This window comes from Heteronotia binoei, chromosome 8 (genome assembly GCF_032191835.1).
Source record: "Heteronotia binoei isolate CCM8104 ecotype False Entrance Well chromosome 8, APGP_CSIRO_Hbin_v1, whole genome shotgun sequence".
NCBI classification, from domain to species: Eukaryota; Metazoa; Chordata; class Lepidosauria; order Squamata; family Gekkonidae; genus Heteronotia; species Heteronotia binoei.
The window spans coordinates 25,263,354-25,284,182 of record NC_083230.1 but is presented as its reverse complement, the minus strand read 5'-3'; the positions used below and the strand labels follow the sequence as shown (position 1 = coordinate 25,284,182).

The 20,829-nt window shown below is 43.1% G+C and overlaps 1 protein-coding gene across 1 annotated transcript; it reads left to right on the top strand.

Moving 5' to 3' along the window:
* Nucleotides 1-298: 298 nt before the first annotated feature.
* Nucleotides 299-11,326, top strand: LMOD2 (leiomodin 2). The gene is made up of 3 exons (XM_060244815.1): nt 299-794; nt 8,373-9,736; nt 11,229-11,326. Exons 1-3 carry the CDS (start codon nt 522-524, stop codon nt 11,311-11,313), a joined length of 1,722 nt encoding a protein of 573 aa, XP_060100798.1. The 5' UTR covers nt 299-521; the 3' UTR covers nt 11,314-11,326.
* Nucleotides 11,327-20,829: the final 9,503 nt, after the last annotated feature.

The following is a 20,829-nucleotide window of genomic DNA, read 5'->3' as shown; positions in this document are numbered from 1 at the left end:
ACCATTCCCCTCTCAATAACCACTAAACTGAGGGATCTTCTCTGAACAGTTGGGAAAGCTCGGTCTCCCCCTCCTCCTTTAGAATGACACGAACCCTACCAAAATGAAAACCTTTTTTTATTGCTTTCTATCGCTTGGCGAAGACAAGATCTTGGGAAGCATAGCTGCTTGATTTCCTGTCCTCTAAATGCATAGAGAAGTATATATTTTCCTCATGTCAGGCTATGCTAAATAGGTCCATGGCCAGTAGGTCAATAATCCTTGTGTTTAAGAGACGTACAGACACTGGTGTTGGGACATTCTTTCTGTTCAACTGCCCTGCTGACGTCTGATGCTTAAAACAGGGCATGCTTTCATCCTTCCGTACATTGTTGCAACCCCCTAGGAATACTTTTTAAAGGGTGCCGCAGAGACACAGGGAAACAGTTGCTGACCGAACCGAACAGAGACTCCTTGGTTTAGCATTTGTGAATGTTGCCTTTTTATATCAGCTATATCTCGCTTTGACAAAACGAGGGACCATGTCTACCTTTGGCTACAGGCGAGAGCTTAGTAAATATGAAGACCTAGATGAAGATGAACTGCTTGCTTCTCTAACTGATGAGGAGTTGAAGGAGCTGGAGAGGGAGTTGGAGGACATTGAGCCTGACAGGAACCTTCCAGTGGGCCAGAGGCAAAAAAGCCTCACAGAGAAAACGCCAACTGGAACTTTCAGCCGGGAAGCACTGATGGCCTACTGGGAAAGGGAAACCAGGAAACTTCTAGAAAAAGAGAGGATGGGAGCATGTGAAAAGGTAGGACAGCAAATGTATTAGCTAGGTTGCAGAAATACATCCTTTCATTCTCTTTCTCCCTGAATGTTTACTATCCCACTAAAAAAGCAAACCAAGGCTAGCATGTTTGCTTAAGTGTGAATGTTGTGAGTTACTGTGAAATTCTCTCATCTTTAGGGGAGCTAATATACCTGTTTATAGAATAGAATGTGTTTGGACTGTGTACGAGGGACTACATTTTTGAGTGTTCTCACATTTTTTTTTAAAAACAAACCATTCTGCTTGCACAAAATTACCCCATACGGCAAAAGGACTAGACCAAAACATTTCTTCCGATCTATTACATACAGGTAGTTTTTTTTAAACAACTATATAACAGAGTTTAATAATGTGATTCTTATTTACAGTCTAAAGTGGTGGCAGACTCCCAGAAAGACTGCTAAGCGAAGACAATTTTGCTAAACCCTAGCCCAGACTTCTGTAGAACATTTCCTGTAGAACACACTTTCAAAGGATCTAGAGAACAGCACATCTAGTTCTTTAAGTCCCTGTGGAAATCCCCCCAAATAGGATTTTCTTACAAGCTGCTCTTTCAAATAAAGGTTTCAAAAGAAGTTTACTATGGATCGCTGTGGGGTGGGCAGGGAGGAGGGAGAGTGCTGTTAGGATGAGGTTAATCCAGATTTAACTACTTTTATTTATCCCCTGCTTCCCAACCACCCAAATACCTGAAGTGCCTTTGGACGCTGTTCTTCTTACTTCTACCGGAGCCACATTACATTCACTCTGTGAGGAAAGATTGGTTGAGTGGCCTCTGGTCATGTAGTGATGTTCCACAGCAGAGTGGAAGTTCAGACTTAGGTTTCCCAGCTCCATTTCTGCAACTCTAACCACTACACTGTGCAGGCTCTTTACAAAATGCATTTGTGTTCTGTTGATTCCACTAAGAATAAGGTCACCAATCCCCATGTGGGGGCAGGGGATACCCTGATTGTAGACCATCCTCCATTTCAGAAAGCAGGGGGGGGGGAGGAAAAAGTCTGCTGGGCAGTCCATTATTCCCTATGGAGACTGATTCCCATAGGGCAGGGGTGGGGAACCTTTTTTCTGCCAAGGGCCATATAGATATTTATAACATCATTCGTGGGCCTTAAAAATTATCAACTTAAAAAACTGCTCCCTCGAGGAAGAATTATTCAGACCAGCAAAATTAATGCAAATAATTGTTTTTCTATTTGAAGTCATATAGTGAGAGCCTAATCTGGCACACACACACACACGGCCCACCGCCCTAGGCAAATGCATAGGTTCAGGGCTTTTTTGTAGAAAAAGCCCAGCAGGAACTCAGTAGCATATTAGACCGCATCCCATAATATTAGCATATTAGGTCACACACTCATTACCATATTAGGCCACACCATCTGGGATAATCAAGTGCAAATTGAACTGGTGATAGCCGGCTCCCACCCCCCATCCCTGCCACCCCTCCCTCCCTCCCTTCATGCGAAAACTGCAGCTGCTCCCAGCAGACCTTTACAAGCACCCACATACTTCAGCAGGAGTCCTTCACAATGTCCACCACTCAGGCTCCACAGAAGGGAAATAAAGGGAAATAAAGAAATGGGTGGAAGAAAGGGAAATGAGATGGAGGGAAGAAAGGATAATAAAGGTAAACAAAGCGGGGAAGAAAGGGAAATAAAGAAATGGGGGAAGAAATGAAAAGAAAGGAAAATAAAAAATGGTGGAAGAAATGGAAAAAAAGGGAAATAAAGAAATGGGAATAAAGAGGAATAAAGGGAAACAAAGGAATGGGGGTAGAAATGGAAAGAAAGGGAAATAAAGAAATGAGGGGGAAACTTACCTGAACTGTGACAGTAACTTTTCCAAGCCCTGCAGCCATTCTGACTGGCCAGCTAGGCCCCTGGGAGGCTGCCACGCAGTACATCTGGGTCCTGTGATCTTTGCCCGGCCCTGGGGAGGCTGCTGCACAGCAGGGATGGGCCCCATGATCCTCGCTGGCCAGCCAGGCCCCAGGGAGGCTGCCACATGGCTCGGTTTGACTCAGCAATCCCCTAGGGCCACACCAAGTGATCTCAAGGGCTGTATATGGCCCTCGGGATGGAGGTTCCTCACCCCTGCCATAGAGTATAATGGAGAATTGATCCATGGGTATCTGGGGCTCGGGAAGGGCTGTTTTTTGAGGTAGTGGGGGCCAAAGTTTTGACATAGCATCTGGTGCCTCTCCTCAAAACACCCTCCAAGTTTCAAAAGGATTGGACTAAGGGGTCCAATTCTATGAGCCCCAAAAGAAGGTGCCCCTCTTTCATTATTTCCAATGGAGGGAAGGCATTTAAAAGGTGTGTGGTCCCTTTAAATGTTATGGACAGAACTTCCTTTGGAGTTCAATTATGCTTGTCACAACTCCTGGCTCCACTCCCAAAGTCCCCAGGTATTTCTTGAATTGGACTTGGCAACCCTAACTAAGAAAGCTAGTCGGTCCTTTCTTGTGGGTGAATTCTTAAAGATGTTTAAAGATTTGGAGGAGTTAAGTCTTCTGTTTCTCACATTTAAGGTTTTTGTTAAATTATTAGCGGTTATAAATCAGAGACAGATTTAAAATGCATTATGACGAACATCTTGATCACAAAATGCCTGCTTGAAAAAAGACTGGGTTTTACTCATAGAAAACAGCCTGATAGTTTAGTAGACTAGTCCCATCAGAGTTCGGCTGCTAGCGGGGCTGGCCTTGGTTAGTACACTACCAAGAAAGGCCAGGGGTGGCTATGCAATGGAAGGCAATGGCAACCACTTTGGCTAATCTCTTGCCATGGTACTGAGGTTATCATGTGACTTGATGGCACATCATCATCATCATCATCATCATTGTTGTTGTTGCTATTCATAGAAAATACTTCTATGTGAAGCCTAAAACTTGCCCTCTGGACCCATGTCCATCTTGGCTTGTTAAAGCAGGCGGAGATGACATTCAGGGTCCCCTGGCTAAGATTGTCAACTTATCCCTGTCATCAGGGGTATTCCCAGCCAAGCTTAAGGAGGCAGTGGTTCGGCCGCTTTTAAAGAAGCCATCTTTGGACCCAATGGTCCTGGTCAATTATCGACTAGTTTCGAACTTACCGTTTCTGGGCAAGATAATGGAGAAAGTGGTGGCAGAGCAGTTCCAAGCTTTCCTGGAAGGTACATCCATCCTTGACCCCTTCCAGTCCGGCTTCTGTCCTGGTCATTGGGCAGAGACTGCTCTGGTCGCCCTCACAGATGACCTTAGAAGGCATCTGGATCAAGGTGGGTCAGCACTGCTATTGCTTCTAGATCTTTCAGCAGCGTTTGACACAATAGATTACGATCTAATGACCCACCGCGTTGCCGACATTGGAGTTCAGGGACAGTGGTTTTCCTCCTTCCTCCATGGTCAGGGACAAAGGGTGGCAATTGGCGAGCAGACCTCCCTGCATTATCCATTACACTGTGGTGTACCACAGGGAGCTATTCTCTCGCCAATGATGTTTAACATCTACATGCACCCCCTTGCCCAGATTGCCAGAGGTTTTGGGCTGGGTTGTCATTTGTATGCAGATGACACCCAGCTCTTTCTGATGATGGACAGCCAGTCAGACTCTGCCCCAGACCATCTGACCAGGGCATTGGAAGCAGTGGCTGGTTGGCTACAACTGAGCCAACTGAAGCTTAATCCAACTAAGACTGAGGTCTTGTTCATGAGTTGTGGGGGGCCAAGACTGGGCATCCGGCTCCCCACCTTGGATGGTGCACCTCTTGTGCCAGCTCAAAAGGTGAGGAGTCTGGGTGTGATACTGGATGCCACCCTTTCTATGGAGGCCCAGGTCACAGCTGTTGCATGATATGCTTTCTACCATCTTCAGCAGGCCAAACAACTAGCACCCTATCTGGCTCCTTGGGACTTAGCTACAGTGATCCATGCAACAGTCACTTCCAGGTTGGACTACTGTAACTCACTCAATGCAGGCTTGCCCTTGGGACTGATCCGGAAACTCCAGATTCTGCACCAGCACAATTGCTTACTGAATTGCCTTTAAGGGCAAGCAGTCGACCAATGCTGCACAGTCTGCTCTGGCTACCTATCAAGTACCAGATCCACTTCAAGGTTTTAGTATTGACGTTTAAAGCCTTGCGCAGCCTGGGACAAGCATACATGTGAAACCATCTCTCCCTATATGAGCCCTGAAGGCCACTGCGATTGGCCAGCCAACATCTTTTGACCATCCCTGGCCCAAAGGATGTCCGGCTTGCCTTGACAACCTGGTGGAATCAGCTCCCTACAGAGATTCGGTCCCTTCCGGATTTGTTACCATTCCAGAGGGCCTACAAAACGGAGCTGGAAGGATAGGATAGGATAATTTTATTTGTATCCCGCCCTCCCCGCTGGAGCAGGCTCAGGGCGGCTGTCCTGCTAGGTCTATGGTTGAGGCAAGAGGATGTCCTCACCCTACTACACCATCCAACTGGCCTCCCAGCAATGACTGCCACTTCATTTGGGGCCAATGCTGTTGACATCTTGGGGCAACTTAGGCTGCCCACGATAATTGCGCCTCAAGCGCTTATGCCATTCATGCCGTCATGCTATTAGCCACAGTGTATGTGTGTATATAAAATTTTTTGCCACTGTGTGACACAGAGTGTTGGACTTGATGGGCCGTTGGCCTGATCCAACATGGCTTCTCTTATGTTCTTATGTCTTAAATGATTGACTCAATGTATTGGTTTAATTGTTTTAACTATTTTGATGTTTTATTGTTGGTTTTAATGTTTTAGCTGGTTGAAATCCACCTTGAGCCCTTCACGGGAAACGGTGGGCTATAAATGTACAAAATAAATAAAAAAAAATAAAAATACTTGAGGTTGGGAACTATTCCTGTTTTATGACTTGCCTGAGCCCACCTTATGAGTCCAGGTCTGAGCATTGATTCTTTCTCACTTTTCCCATCAAGGCCAAGTCCGCTGAAATAACTGGGTAGGATGGCACAACAAGGAGGCCATTGGTAGGATGACACAACAAGCCATCCTGAGCCCATTATAGGGAGGGCGGAATATAAATACATAAATAGATAGGGGCTCTGCTCATTCCCAGCCTTCAGTGACACACCAGGGGACTAGCATTACTGAGCCCACACTGACATCATCCAGAGGTTGGCTTGGCCTTGCTGGTAGAGGTGCAGACCCAGGAAGCAGTGGTTCACCATGTTTTGGATGACAAAAGATTTATTTATTTATTTATTTATTTGATTTATATCCCGCCCTACCCCACCGAAGCGGGCTCAGGGCGGCTCACAACACAGAGGGTTCTAACAATAAAATTCTAATTTTAAATACAATAACAGTTTACATCATTAAAACATTAAAAACATTAAAAAACATTAAAATCAGTACATCAATCCACAATGTGCTATCTATAACTTCCTTCGATATTTTGATAGTTTTAGTGCCGGTCAGTTATAGGCCAACCGGAAGCGGACTGTCTTACAGGCCCTGCGGAATTGTCCAATATCCCGCAGGGCCCTGACCTCTTCCGGTAACTGGTTCCACCAGCAAGGGGCTGTTATGGAGAAGGCCCTGTCAAAAAGGTTTTGAATTGGCCCCGTTTCCCATACAATAATGCTACTTTACAAAATAACAGCACATGATTTTCTAAAGATCATAAGCTACCTTCCGATTTACTGCAATCAAATCATCCTACACTCATCCAATAAAGGGCCATTTCTATATTTGCTTCAGTTTGATTTAAAAAGCCTGTGTACAGGCCCTTATTTACCAGATCACTTCTCAGGGAATTGTCAGGGGGGGAATGGATTTGCACGGACAAAATAATTTACAAACGGAAGACCAGACGAAACGAAAAAATGGCACGCAAGACAGCCCCACAACTTCATAGGGTCATGATCTCATATGTATCTTTACCTCTTTTGTAATATAATCGCTTGTTTTCACGGAGCAAACTGAACACACAAAGCACCGAAGAGTGAATACTGAATGCCTAACAGGCTAGAGATTATAGGGCTATATATATACCACAGCACTGATAGAGCTATGTCCTCTACCCATGAAAAGCAGCACCAGGGCATTATCTCACTTCTGAGTTAGCTCTTATCAGAAGGAATTTATCCAAGCGCGGCGGCCAGGGTGTTGGTGTGCCATCAGTCAAAGTATTAATATAGGGCCTGTCATGCATTGCTCTGTCAAAGAGGAGGGCAAAACAGCAACAAGAGTTTTCTAACACAATACAACAATAAGGACTCTAGAAAGCTGCAAAGCTGTGTGTTATAGCCACGAACCCATATCACAACAACGGGTTTCTGGAACTGGGAAGCCTCCTGGGGAGGGGAGGCTGAGGCTCAGTGGTAGAGCATGTGCTTTGCATGCAGAAGGTCTGACATTCAGTCCCAGATATCCCCAATGGAAAAAAAAAACAGGTTAAGTTGAAAGACCTCTACCTGGGTCTCTAGAGAGCTGCTGCCAGTCAGAGGTCTATCAGTACTGATCCTGATAGACTTAGTACAAGGCAGCTTCATGTGTCCACATATTTTTTTTAAAAAAAACAAAAGCACAATTAGTTCTGCTCTTCAGCCGTGTCGAAACTTGAGGCTGCTTGGTTTCAAACACCTTTATTATTATATTATTATATTTTATTATATCTGTCATATATGTTTTTTTGTTGATTCATTATGGCCTAGGGAGATCTACGATTAATAGCTATACCTCTCTACTATCAGCAGACATACCTCTCTACCATCAGCACACAGGTAAACCTGTTCTGTTAATGGCAGTATCTTCCTTTAGTGCAAAACTTCCTCAGATATCTTCCCCAGATGCAAGAGTCTTTTCTGCTACAGGAAGACATCTTTTGCCAGAGGAAGGCATTAATTGAATAAACTCAGCCTAGGGCTCAGTACAGCCATCGTCCCTTTGTATTCCCTGGTAAATCCTCAGACATACGTGGATTCCAGTTCTTTGAACGGTGGACTAGGAAGTCCTGGTTTCAGGTCACCACTCAGCTATGAAACTCATTGGATGATCTTGGGAGAGTCTTTATCTTTCAACCTAATCTACCAACACAGGGTTGTGGTGAAGATAAAAGGAAGGTGTAATGTGCCCTGAGGACTTTGAAGAAAGGATAAAAATAAAATATTTCTACAGAACAGCATGTACCTTTTTGGTACCCATCCACATTTTTACATCCCACAAAGAGGCCCATGAGCATGCAAGCCAGAACCTTGGGAAAGGCAAGATAGAAGTGTTTTCAGATAAATAAATGTCAATAAGTGCATGCATTCCAAAGAACACTGGTCAGCTGCTAGCTGCAAAAATAACTGCATTTCCCAGTGCAATATATTTTGGGGAAGATGTGATATTTCTAAAATAAAAATGATTCCTTATGGGAAGGTGTTTGGATTTCACACCATGAATGAGTAACATTTCCACATTTTTAGCTTAATGAACTAATGGGGAGGGAAGAGGAACCTTAGTGACCTTCAGTAGAACCAAGCTTTTAAACTTTTAATGTGGTTATGGTATTCCTAAAATAATTATTGATGTTTTATTCCTATTTAGGAGTCTAAAGATGAAGATGATGACACATCAGAAATTGATGAAGATGATTTTACAGGAAGTAATAGTGAATTTTCTGAGGAGGCTTATACTGAAGAAGATGAGGAAGTGGCAGAAAAGGAGGAAGAGAAGGAGGAGGAAGAGGAGGAAGAGGAAGAAGAAAGTAGTACAGATGAAGAAGAACAGGAAATTGCTGAAGTATGTCAAAGGACTACAAATTGTGAAAGCAGCAGGACTTCAGACAAAATTAAGCAAAGGAAATGTGACAGTGAAGTTATTACCAATGGTCATAGTGAAAGGGGCATAGAAGACTCAAGTTGCGGAACAGGTGCCATTCACCCTTGTGGAAATCCTACGGTGATTGAAGATGCTCTGGAGAAAGTTAGGAACAATGACCCTAACACTACAGAAGTCAATTTAAATAATATTGAGAATATCACCACCCAGATGCTGACCCATTTTGCTCAGGCCCTCAGGAACAATACTGTAGTCAAAACTTTCAGTCTGTCCAACACTCATGCAGATGACAATGCTGCAGTGGCCATTGCTGGAATGCTAAAAGTGAATCAACATATATCAAGTCTAAATCTGGATTCCAATTTTATCACAGGCAAAGGGATACTAGCTATTATGAGGGCTTTACAGTATAACAAGGTTTTGACAGAATTACGGTTCCACAACCAAAGACATATCATGGGCAGTCAGGTTGAAATGGATATTGCCAAACTTATGAAGGACAATATTACACTGGTGAAGTTAGGCTATCACTTTGAGCTTGCTGGACCAAGAATGAGTATGACAAGCATCCTGACAAGAAACATGGATAAACAAAGGCAGAAACGGATGCAGGAACAAAGACAGCAAGAGTCCAACTGGGATGGAGCAATCAACCCAAAGACCAAAGTTTTGCAAAAAGCAACTCCTGGTTCTTCACCTTACTCATCTCCTCAGAGTTCACCATGGTCCTCCCCAAAACTGCCTAAAAAGATTCCACCTGTTAAAATCCAACCACCATCCCCTCCTCCTCCTCCTCCACCACCTCCTCCTCCTCCACCACCTCCTCCTTCTCAAATTGTCCCAGAGAAAAAAGCACCAACTAGGAATATTGCAGAAGTTATCAAACAGCAGGAAAGTGCTCAAAAAGTTGTACAAAATAAACAGAAAAAGAAAAAAGGCAAGAAAAGCAAAAAATATGAGAATGAGATCTTGAGAGAAATCAAAGATTCCTTAAAATCAATCCCAGATAAGAAATCAGAAGAAGGTTCACGTCCTTCTACCCGACCTCCTACCCCACAGAGATCTCTCCATGGTGATCTCATGGAAGCAATCAGAGGAAGTAGCTTAAAACAGCTAAGGAGGGTAAGTTTCTTAAGCTGTTTAAGGCAAGTTGTGTCTCAGATACATGATAATGAATAAACAAGAATCTCATACCCTCAGCTCAACATTCATATCCAGCTCTGTTGCCACAATCTACATGGCTAAACCTCTGGAATTATAGTAACAAAACTAGTCTTAGATATGCAGGGTAAGCACATTAAAATTATGTAAATGGAAATATTTGGAACTCATAAACATTGCTATACTCAACTCTAAAATGGGCATTGCTGATTACATTTTTCTAAACTTATAAAATATGTTGTTGTTGTTGCTGTATCAGTTCTTTGATGACTGAATTCAAAACACCATTGTTAACTAACTAAAGGGGAAGAGAAAGGTTGGGTAATAAAGTTGAGTTAGAGGCACCAAATTTTCAGCATGGAATCTGGTGCCTCTCCTCAAAACACCCTCCAAGTTTCAAAAGGATTGGACCAGGGGGTCCAATTCTATGAGCCCCAAAAGAAGGTGCCCCTATCCTTCATGATTTCCAATGGAGGGAAGTTATTTAAAAGGTGTGCAGTCCTTTTAAATGTGATGGCCAGAACTCTCTTTGGAGTTCAATTATGCTTGTCCAATCTTGCTTCTGGCTCCACCCCCAAAGTCTCCTGGCTCCATCCTTAAAGTCTCCAGATATTTCTTGAATTGGACTTGGCAACCTTAGCTTCCAGGAAGCGCTCAAAAGGAAGATCGGTAGCCATTTGATTTTTTCAAAGTACCCTTTCAAAAGAAATACAATATTTATATGAAATTCTTATAGTCTTACATTTATTTGTTTGAAGCGTAAGAGCGCAAAAATATTTTTTGCTCAAAGCCTTAAAATTTGGTAGGAAAATTGAGAGACAAACAAAATAGCTTTCTTTTAATGTTTATATGGGCAAGCAAAAGCACACAGAGGCAAAGTCAAATTAAGACGGTCAACTTAAAGATGTTCTGTAGCACTACTGCCCCATGGTAATTTAGTAAAATTTAGTAATATTTTTCATTTAGAGGACTCACTTAATCTGAGCCCCTAAACCAGGAATCCCCAACTGTTTAGAAAGTGAGCAGGGCAAGGTAGGGCTTCTGCCCAGCAAGTCTACTGATTGAAGGTTGGAGATTTGATTGGCTGAGCAGATTTTTTTTTAAAAAAAAAACACATTGCTTGGGCAGTAACTGCCACCACAGCACAAGGGCCTTCACTGTGTGTCTGAAGGTAAGCTGCAGCAGCCATTTTGTGACTGGCTCAGCCTCCTGCAGCAGTTATTTTGCTGCTGTGCCCACCACAGTGTATCAGAATTCCAAAAGGTTTCCACAGGCTCAGAAAGGTTGGGGACCCCTCTCCTAAACCGCAGTGATTAGCTAGTGCTTAAATTCAGGTCTGCTAACAGATAAGTACTCATTATGTTAACAGGACAGTTTTCATAACTATATGATCAGATTTTCTCCCTTCCAAATAGCACTGATTTCATAAAAGAACAACTTTTCTTTTTCAGGTGGAAGTACCCGAAGCTCTGCGATAAAAAAACATGAAGAGAATAAGAATAAGGAGGACAGTACTGTGATGATTAGAAAAAAGGTACTGAAATGATCTACAGCGGTCAGTGGCTTCAGAAGTATACATCCAGGCCTGAAATATATGAAGAGACCTGCTAAATGTTAAGTGACTCTTTGAGGATGCATCAGCATTTTAATTTGTAAATACAGGGACTACCTTTTTTATTTAACAAGATTTCTAAGAAAAAAATGATTATTTGATCACATATAGCACTTCATAGACTATGTTCTTTAGATGGAGACGCAGTTGTTCAGTTACTTGTGGTTTTGTCCATTTAATTAATATGCAATAAAGATGGTGTGAGTTTCAGTGACAAAACAATCTGTCCTGCATTTCATACCTGTAATTTTTACAAAAGCGTTTAAAAAAAAAAGATCAAGGGTTTAAGGAGTAACACAGATGTCATGGAAACATTCTTCATGTACCTGGGATTTATAGTGCATTCATCTTGCAAGATAACCCATGTGAAAAATTGTGTGGTAGTATATGTAGCAGTTGGTGGATGCTAGTCACATGGACGGTCCTTATTTCTTTTTTTAAAAAAAGTTACTTTCATCATTTTTAGGCTACCATTCCTCTTATTGTGTGCCATGCCCATGCAGGCTTTTGTTTGGACTGTGAGATGGTTTCACAGAAGTATTCCATTTAATCAGGGTGATTAATATAACAAATGACTCTCACATATTACAACTTTGTAGCAGCTGATGCCAGAAAGAAGCATCTCCAATAGTTTTCACATGTGTTTCTCATATTGAACATGTAAAACTGCCTTATACTTGTAAGGTTTTGCTCGTTATTAACCCCAGTTAACTTAGCACATACAGGGGGTGTAGACTTTTCAATTTCATGGGGGGGGGGCACAGGGGCCCAGCCAGAGGCATTTGATCCAGTGACATCATAGGGAGGAGCCAGTGACATCACATTATCACTATCTATGAATTTATGGAGAAGCTCCCTCCCCATAAATTTAGGGAGCACCCCCCCAACAATGTCCATGGACCGGGCCAAACCCAGGGAAAGGTGGGAGTTGGCCAGCGGTTATAGTGGTATCTCAGAGGTCTCTTGCTGTGTCCTGTCTTTGAAATTCACTTCTAGAATAGCCACTTTAAGATCTGCAAATATACATATCATGTGCTCATAGAATTGGATCTCCTGGTCCAATGTTTTTGAAACTTGGTGTTTTGAAGAGAGGCACTGAATGCTATGCTGAAAATTTAGTGCCTCTACCTCAAAAACCAGCTCCTCCAGAGCTCCAGATACCCACAGATCAATTCACTATTATACCCTATGGGAATCGATCTCTATAGGGAATAATGGAGTGTCCAGCAGACATTTTCCTTCCCCCCGCTCTTTTCTGGTGACCCTGAAGCAAGGGGTGGGCCCCAAACCCTATGCCTAGGTGGTGAACAATTGTCAATACGCACCTACTTGACCAAGTCTTTATGAGTGTAGTCATTTTGAGAAGAAAAAAAAGGCTTGCTGGGGCCATTAATTTTCAAAAGGATCTGGTTCAGCATCCACTTAAATGAATGTAAACAATCACAGACTTGAAGAAGACACAAGATAACTATCTGCCAAAAGAACCCCCAAATACTATAGCAATATGTATGCAACATAGCAATACAGTGTTATTCGTCCCCCCAATCATTAACTAGTTGAACAAAAGTTTGAGTCCAGTAACACCTTTAAGACAAACAAAGTTTTATTCTGTCTTAGCTCAATTAGCATTTCTAAGAAGCTGGGGTTGTAAAGTCATTAACACCACTAACTTCTTTGCAGCCCAAAGGGAAAATCACACATGGACTCTACCACCCCATTCATGCCTTTGAAGATAATGATCTTCCTCCTTGAAAATTTAAATTGGAAGCCCCCAAGTCCTGTGTTGGTTGCACGGAGGGGGCTTAGCCCCCGCCAGGAAAATCTGGGAGGGGATCAAGCCCCGGAGCCCCCATGTAGTTTACGCCTATGAGCACATATAGAAAGTGTCAGTTGTTTATTCAGGATCAATACAGAGCAATGGGCCTTCCTGTTATGAAGCCGTTGCCGAGAATAAGATAGCGTACAAACAGAACCAATAATATACCCAGCAAAAAGGTGCGCAAATAAAGCCAGCTGCTGGCAGTTAGGTTCCCAGGGTTAGGTGTACAGCATAGTGAACTGGATGCTCAAGGTCATCTGGCTGAAGGCAGACATTGCCATAGTTACTAGATAACAGCCCTACTTCCTGCGTTTTTCTTCTGCGCATCTTGAGAAAGTTACAGCAAGAGAAATGCCAAAGCATCTTCAATTAGATATACATTTGAGCAGAGTATGACTTGGCTACATAATGCAGATTATGTTGGTATGCAAAGTCAGGTTATACAAAGTAAAGACAATGACTGAACACGTGAGACGCCCCCTCTCCCCCAAGCAGAACCAACTGTCTGGAAACCTGATAATACTGAGTCAGCACACTACTCCACCAAGGTCAGTTTGTCTACTCTGATTGGAAGCATCTCTCCAGGGTCTTAGGTAGAGATCTTTCATATAATCTACTACCTGAACCTTTTAATTGGAGATGTCAGGGACTGAACTAAGAACTTCTGAATACAAAACTGAGGTTTACCTTTGAGCCATGGCCCATCCCTCTGTTGTGCATGAAGTGCTATTTAACCTAAAGGTCATTCTGCATAATAAAGACTTACATGTATGATGAAGTTCTAACTCCTCCACAATGAAAACTGATAATTTAAGACTATAATCTAACATGTTTGTTTATTTACCACACATTGGGAGCAAATTTAAGTATTATTTCAGGGAATCCAAAGAACACTGTCGGTTAAAGCCTGTGCCACACCAATGGTAGCCCATTGGAATAGACTACGTTTTACAGAACAATGAGGGCACAGACATCTTCTGAACCCCATTGTTCTTTTTCAACGAAGTACATATTATTGCACATCCACAGTAAAGCGGCAACAACCTAGGGGTACAAAGAGCATCTATTGCCTCAACTGGAATAAAGCCAAATGAATTATTAGCAAATGGAACATCAAAGAATAAGAAGAATGAAACTGGGGCAGGGATTTGGGAAAATTGTATTCCATAAGGTGAGTTGATACTACTCAAACTATGTCTTTTATTTTGACAGCCACCATGAGAATGTGAAAATGTACTTGGTAAAAACCACGCTGCCCACAAGATGCTGTGCACCCTCCTCTTAATGTGGAACAGCAGGGGTTCTCAACCTTGTTGAGCCTCTGGGCACTTAAGGCGTCTTGAGAAGGGTAGTAGGCATCTCTTTCATGGGAGCAGTCACAGAATGTCTGCTCTGAGTGGCAATTACAAATGAATGAGAAGTCCCAAGCCAAGTGTCTTGCTTTGATGGATGTAGCTGTTTCCAAATAGGCACTTTCTGAAGACCCCAAACTGATGTCTTCTGGAATCTTTTGATACACCTCCTGCTCCAGTGAAGTAAAGGGAAGCGAGAACTGGCTCTTTGCTTTGGGGAAGAAGCGAGTGGCACCAGGAAACATATTGGTAGGTACCATGGCAGCCTCAGGTGCCACTTTGGAGAATTATGGGGATTCCAAAGAAAGGAGCCTCCTGCTCCTTCATTGTAATCTGAAGCCCTGTTGTTCTCTTCATACTTATCAAAGACTAGCCCAGCTCATTATATGTTACCCAAGGGAAATTTTAAACTTGTTACTGGAGAACAAAATTCAGGGAAAGAGGGAACTATTTTTCTGTCTATGCAAATAAATACTTGGAAGAATTTCCTTCTTGCACGGAAGCTGTTTGTGATATAGTGCACATGATAACAAGATATCTAGAAGAAGAAGAAGAAGATGAAGATATTGGATTTATATCCCACCCTCCACTCCGAAGAGTCTCAGAGCGGCTCACAATCTCTTTTACCTTCCTCCCCCACAACAGACCCCCTGTGAGGTGAGCGGGGCTGGAGAGGGCTCTCACAGCAGCTGCCCTTTCAAGGACAACCTCTGCCAGAGCTATAATAATAATAATTTTTTATTTGTATCCCGCCCTCCCCGCCGAAGCAGGCTCAGGGCGGCTAACAGACATGGAAGTACCATGATTACAGTTAATACATTATACGGTAAAATACATTAAAATACATTGAATAAATAATTAATAAATAATTTGTTAAAACCATTACAGTTCAGGTGCTACAATGCGGACATATTGGATGTATATCAGATGGCTAGGTGTCATTTCAGGATTCAATCTTATAGGCCATTTGAAAAAGGCTAGTTTTACAGGCCCAGCTATGGGTGACCCAAGGCCATTCCAGCAGGTGCAAGTGGAGGAGTGGGGAATCAAACCCGGTTCTCCCAGATAAGAGTCCGCACACTTAACCACTACACCAAACTGGCTCTCCACATGATAACACATGATAGAAGCACATGATAACATAACAAGACACCTGCCAATGTGTTTTCTGGCATCTGCATGCTTCTTGAGCCTCTGACATTCTTGAATAGAGAAAAAAAACCCAAAACAGCAGGCAAGGAATGATAAAACTCCCAGATTAATAAAGCTCATCCCAGGCAGGCAGGTCACAGCCAAGCTCCCTCCCTTTGGCTGTACATAGACTATCTGGCTGAGCAACCTCTTCCTGTGGAAATGCAAAGAACTGACCCACCCCTTTCTGTGAAAATCAAACAGCATCTCTTCCACCAAACAAAGAACTAATCCTGATTCCCAGCTTTCCTCAACCCAGAAGAGCCCAGAAGGCAGCGCCTTTGTACCTGCAGTGAATAACCACCGGACTGTGGGAATGTTAGTTTTATGGGCTTTGGGTGCATTTGTTACCATTTTCAGTTCTGGCGGGGACTTTTGCAAAGCAGCCCCACTGAACTGCTTCAGTATTCCCTGCCTAACAGAGTCATTTGCATGACTTAAAATTAAGTACTGGCCACTTGAAAGCAATTTACTAGAAGGAGGAACAACTGACTCATCTTTGTTTGTTTCCCATCTGTCAACAGGAAAAATTAAAAACAACAACAACAATCGTTTGCAGCTCCAAATGTCCAAATATTGGGGTAAATTTTTCAGTGGGGGGCATTTCCCCACAAGGACAATATGGCAATTCTCACACATGCATATGCCTAGCCTCTTACCTAGCAGTATATTGATAGATCAATATAGTGTGTATTTAACCAAATAAATAAATAAAAGAAAGCAATTTAAAAGGGGGTGGGGTTGGCGCTTTGATGCGACTGATGATGACAACACCCTTGCTCAAAAATCCTGATTTTTTTAAAAAAGCATGTCTGTAAAAAGGTAAACTGACATAGGAACTGGAAATATACAACAGGGAAAGGAATGACACCGCCCCCCCCCCCCCCCCCGGCCACCAACACAATTCCAATGCTAGCAGATTGACTGCTAAGAAAAGCAGGTATATGTCATGCATGTGGAAACCCCTCACATTTATTTCTCTTCAGAATATTTTGATCCTTATGAACATGCACCACGAGGCAGCCAAGTAAATGTAACAACAAATACAAAATAAGATAACACTGATGTTTCAATATCTGAAACAAAATGGTAAAACAGTTGGAAGCAGTAGCATCAGATTTATAAAGAATACACACTCTCAAATGTCCCCCCCCCATTCTTAATTAGAGATGTTGGAGAGAGGAAAAGTTGCGCTTTTGGGGGAGACTTATATACTCAGGATGATATAGGACCCTAACCCAACATTCGAAAACAATATAGTTTCTAGGCATATTTCAAAAGCAGTTCTATATACATCACATCACAGTGGTCTAATCTGGATGGTACTAAAGCTTGGATTAACTGTGATCAGGTCTACACTCTTCTTGAGCAACTGACAAACCATCCTAAATTGGAGGAAAGCAATCCAAGCTTCCTTGGCAACCTGAGTCACCAACAGCAGAACGGGATCAACGAGTATCCAGTGCTTAGGTTCCCCAGTATAACCTAACCCATGGAAACATTTCACTCAGCCTCCAAAGTTCTCAGCAAAACAAAACAAAACATAGTGACTACTGATTTTCATGACAGGGATTTGGGACATATCAAGAATAGGTGGAAGACATATTTGACCTCTTCCTTCTCCTCCCCCCATTATTATTTTATGTACTGCCATTGGCATGCAAAGTCCTGTACAGAGTACAAGACAACAGGTCCCTCACCCAAGGAATGTACAATCAATAGAACCTCTTAAGAAAAATGGTACCCCTCCTTTTATTTCTAAAACGGGATTGCCATATTTTACCCTGGCAGCGTTTTTATTAGCTGCATGGCATGCATGCCTTGCATGAATACTTTTGCAAGTGGGCACAGGTTTTGCATGTCATTCATCTGTTTAAGGTACAATAATATTTTCAACAATCAACAGTGATGACAACTCTAAGCCTGCAGGCTTTGGGGCATCAAAAACACTTCTGTTTGTGACTGTTCTCTCTTCTTCATATTTCCAGATGTTCATCAACTATTGTCCTTCAAATCTCAGGGTGTCTTAGAATTCATCTCTCCCTGTAAGAGTACTTTATCAGATATTCTTGACGAATCAGATGCCTTCCTGCAGATAGCACAACTCTGTCCTTGTGCTGCTTCATAATAACTGTGTTGACTTAGTATGAAATAATCTTACAGATTTGTGATTGGCTGCTTATTTGTGTGCCGGAACAGTTTGGCTAGCTTCAGGACTGCATCCAGCTGTTGCCTCGGGGTGCAAGGTGTGGGGGCAATTGCTAAGAACCAGGGGTGGAATTCTAGCAGGAGCTGCTTTGCATATTAGGCCACACACCCCTGATGTAGCCAATCCTCCTACAAGGCTCTTTTTTGTAAGCTCTTGGAAGAAGAAGAAGAAGAAGAAGAAGAAGAAGAAGAAGAAGAAGAAGAAGAAGAAGAAGAAGAAGAAGAAGATATTGGATTTATATCCCGCCCTCCACTCCGAAGAGTCTCAGAGCTGCTCACAATCTCCTTTACCTTCCTCCCCCACAACAGACACCCTGTGAGGTGGGTGGGGCTGGAGAGGGCTCCCACAGCAGCTGCCCTTTCAAGGACAACCTCTGCCAGAGCTATGGCTGACCCAAGGCCATCTCAGCAGGTGCAAGCGGAGGAGTGGGGAATCAAACCCGGTTCTCCCAGATAAGAGTCCGCACACTTAACCACTACACCAAATTGGCTCTCCTGGAGGATTGGCTACATCAGAGTGTATGGCTTAATATGCAAAGAAGCTCCTGCTAGAACTCCACCCCTGCTAAGAACTCACAACTGCCACAGCAAAGATCTGGAAAATCCGGATTCAAATCCTTTCTTGGCTATGGAAGGTAAGGTTGCTGGGTGACTTTGGGGCAGTCATTCTCTCTCAGCCTAACCTACCTTACAGCATTGCTGTTGTGAGAATAAACTGGGGGAAAGTGCAAGCAAACTACCTTGGGTAATCATCGAAGAGAAATGTAAGGTATGGACACCTAAGCAAAGGCAACAAATTTTGGATGATATACAGGTACCAAGTGTTCTCTGTTCAAAGATGGAAGCCTTAATCACACCAGTCCAGGGATTGATAGGGCTACATTAAATCAAGCCTCTAGTACAAACAACTGAGTAGCTGTCATACAATTATCAGCAAGGCTTTTTTTGCAGCAGGAACTCCTTTGCATGTTAGGCCACACACCCCTGATGTAGCCAATCCTCTTAGATCTTACAGGGCTCTTAGTACAGGGCCTACTGTAAGCTCCAGGAGGATTGGCTACATCAGGGGGGTGCGACCTAATATGCAAAGGAGCTCAGTCAGGGAATTTGAATTTGTCCTTATGTATTCCTTCCAAATTACAAATCACATCCTCTCAACATATAGGCCAATAGAAGCATAGATGGCTGCCAAGACCCACTAGCCCCAACCCCCACTCTTGGTGGCTTGTTTGGAGCTGCTCCATAGAGGCTCACCAAGGCTTCCTTCCCACCCCCTTCCGTCTCTCAATGGGTTGTGCAGAACTGCTTTGGACAGGCTCACTGAAGCTTCCTTTCCCCCCTCCTTCTCTTGGCGGCTCTTCCAGAGCTGCTCCAGGTGCGTTTGCCGATGCTTCCTTCCCTCCTTTCCTTCTCTCAGTGGCCGATGCTTCCTTCCCTCCTTTCCTTCTCTGGAGGAGCTCATTGTGGCATCCTTCCTCCCCTTCCCTTCAGACCGCATCCAGGCCTGGAGCAGGAACTGGCATCCTCTGCCACAGTGGTTGTGTCTGAGCAGCTGCCAGCAGGGCACCTGGAGCTATGCCACCACTGCTTTGAAACCCAGTACGACTCCCCATCCCACTGCCAATCATTGAGGTGTATTCTCTGTACGTGTACAGAGAACACTAATTTGTGTGTGTGAGGGGATTTAAACACCTTTTTTTAAAAAAATTGAGATATTTCTGCACACCTAGGGAGTGCCCCAGGTGTGCAGAATAATCTCTTTACCTTCCATGTGCCCTCTATCTGCAGAAATAAGTATCTATATAGTTGGACATTAATTATATAGATGAAGTGGGTGCCACAACAAAATGGCTACAGTGGTGGGGAAACCAATCACAAAATGGAGGCCATGTGATCTAGAACCAATTACAAAACGTTGGGAGGTTCCGCAAAATTTAGGAGGTTCCAATGCAAGCATCTTCCTATGATGGATGAATACACAGCAATTTCCAATGCAAACAGAAATTTATTTATTTTTATTTATTTTATTCAATTTATATCCCACCCTCCCCATGAAAGCAGCCTCAGGGTGGCTTACATGTTCATGAAGATAACATGGAAATAAAATTACATTAAGATATTAAAAAACATAAAAAATCAAACCATTTCAAGTGCTGCCTCCAAATTCTTGGTGATGTCTCCAAACGGAGAGCTAGTTTGGTGTTAAGTGTGGTGGATTCTAATCTGGAGAACTGGGTTTGATTCCCCACTCCTCCACATGCAGCTGCTGGGTGACCTTGGGTCAGTCACAGTTCGTCTCTCAGAGCTGTTCTCTCAAGAGCAGTTCTCGGAGAGCTCTCAGCCCCGCCTACCTCACAGGGTAGGAAGGGAAGAAGACTGTAAGCTGTTCTGAGACTCCGAGTGAAAGGCAGGGTATAAATCCAATCTCCTACTCCTCCAAAGTTCCTTCTGCCCCAACAATGTGATCAAAAGTCAAGATTGGCTCTTTGCTTTGGGAAAGGAATGTTTTGGGGAATAAGCAAACATGTATCATGTTGAACAACATTGCTAAAGCCATAAATCTTGGCTACCACAGGAGATATAATGGTGCCTTAGCTTTGACAATTCTTGAACCTTATGTCCCTAATCATAGTAACTGCTAACCTTGACCAGAAATAATCCATGCTACCGATAGCAGGCTGGCTATCTATCCACATATTTCTGTGATCCACTACTAGTAGTAGACCCATCATAGCTGGTAACCATTTCATTTAATATTTCACTGGGTCATTGTTCTTGCGATCCTCCCATTAGTGTTCAAGCACATTTGCATCAAAAACCTTCAATTGTAACAGCCTTCGATCGGATTTTCATTTGTTTCCAACACTTTTGATCATGGTG

What these genes read in the sequence shown, in the direction of transcription:
- LMOD2 (XM_060244815.1), top strand. Translation starts at nt 522, where the DNA reads ATGTCTACCTTTGGCTACAGGCGAGAGCTTAGTAAATATGAAGACCTA. An exon ending in GGATGGGAGCATGTGAAAAG is followed by an intron (nt 795 to 8,372) that starts GTAGGACAGCAA and finishes ATTCCTATTTAG; the next exon opens with GAGTCTAAAGATGAAGATGA. An exon ending in CAGCTAAGGAGGGTAAGTTT is followed by an intron (nt 9,737 to 11,228) that starts CTTAAGCTGTTT and finishes AGGTGGAAGTAC; the next exon opens with CCGAAGCTCTGCGATAAAAA.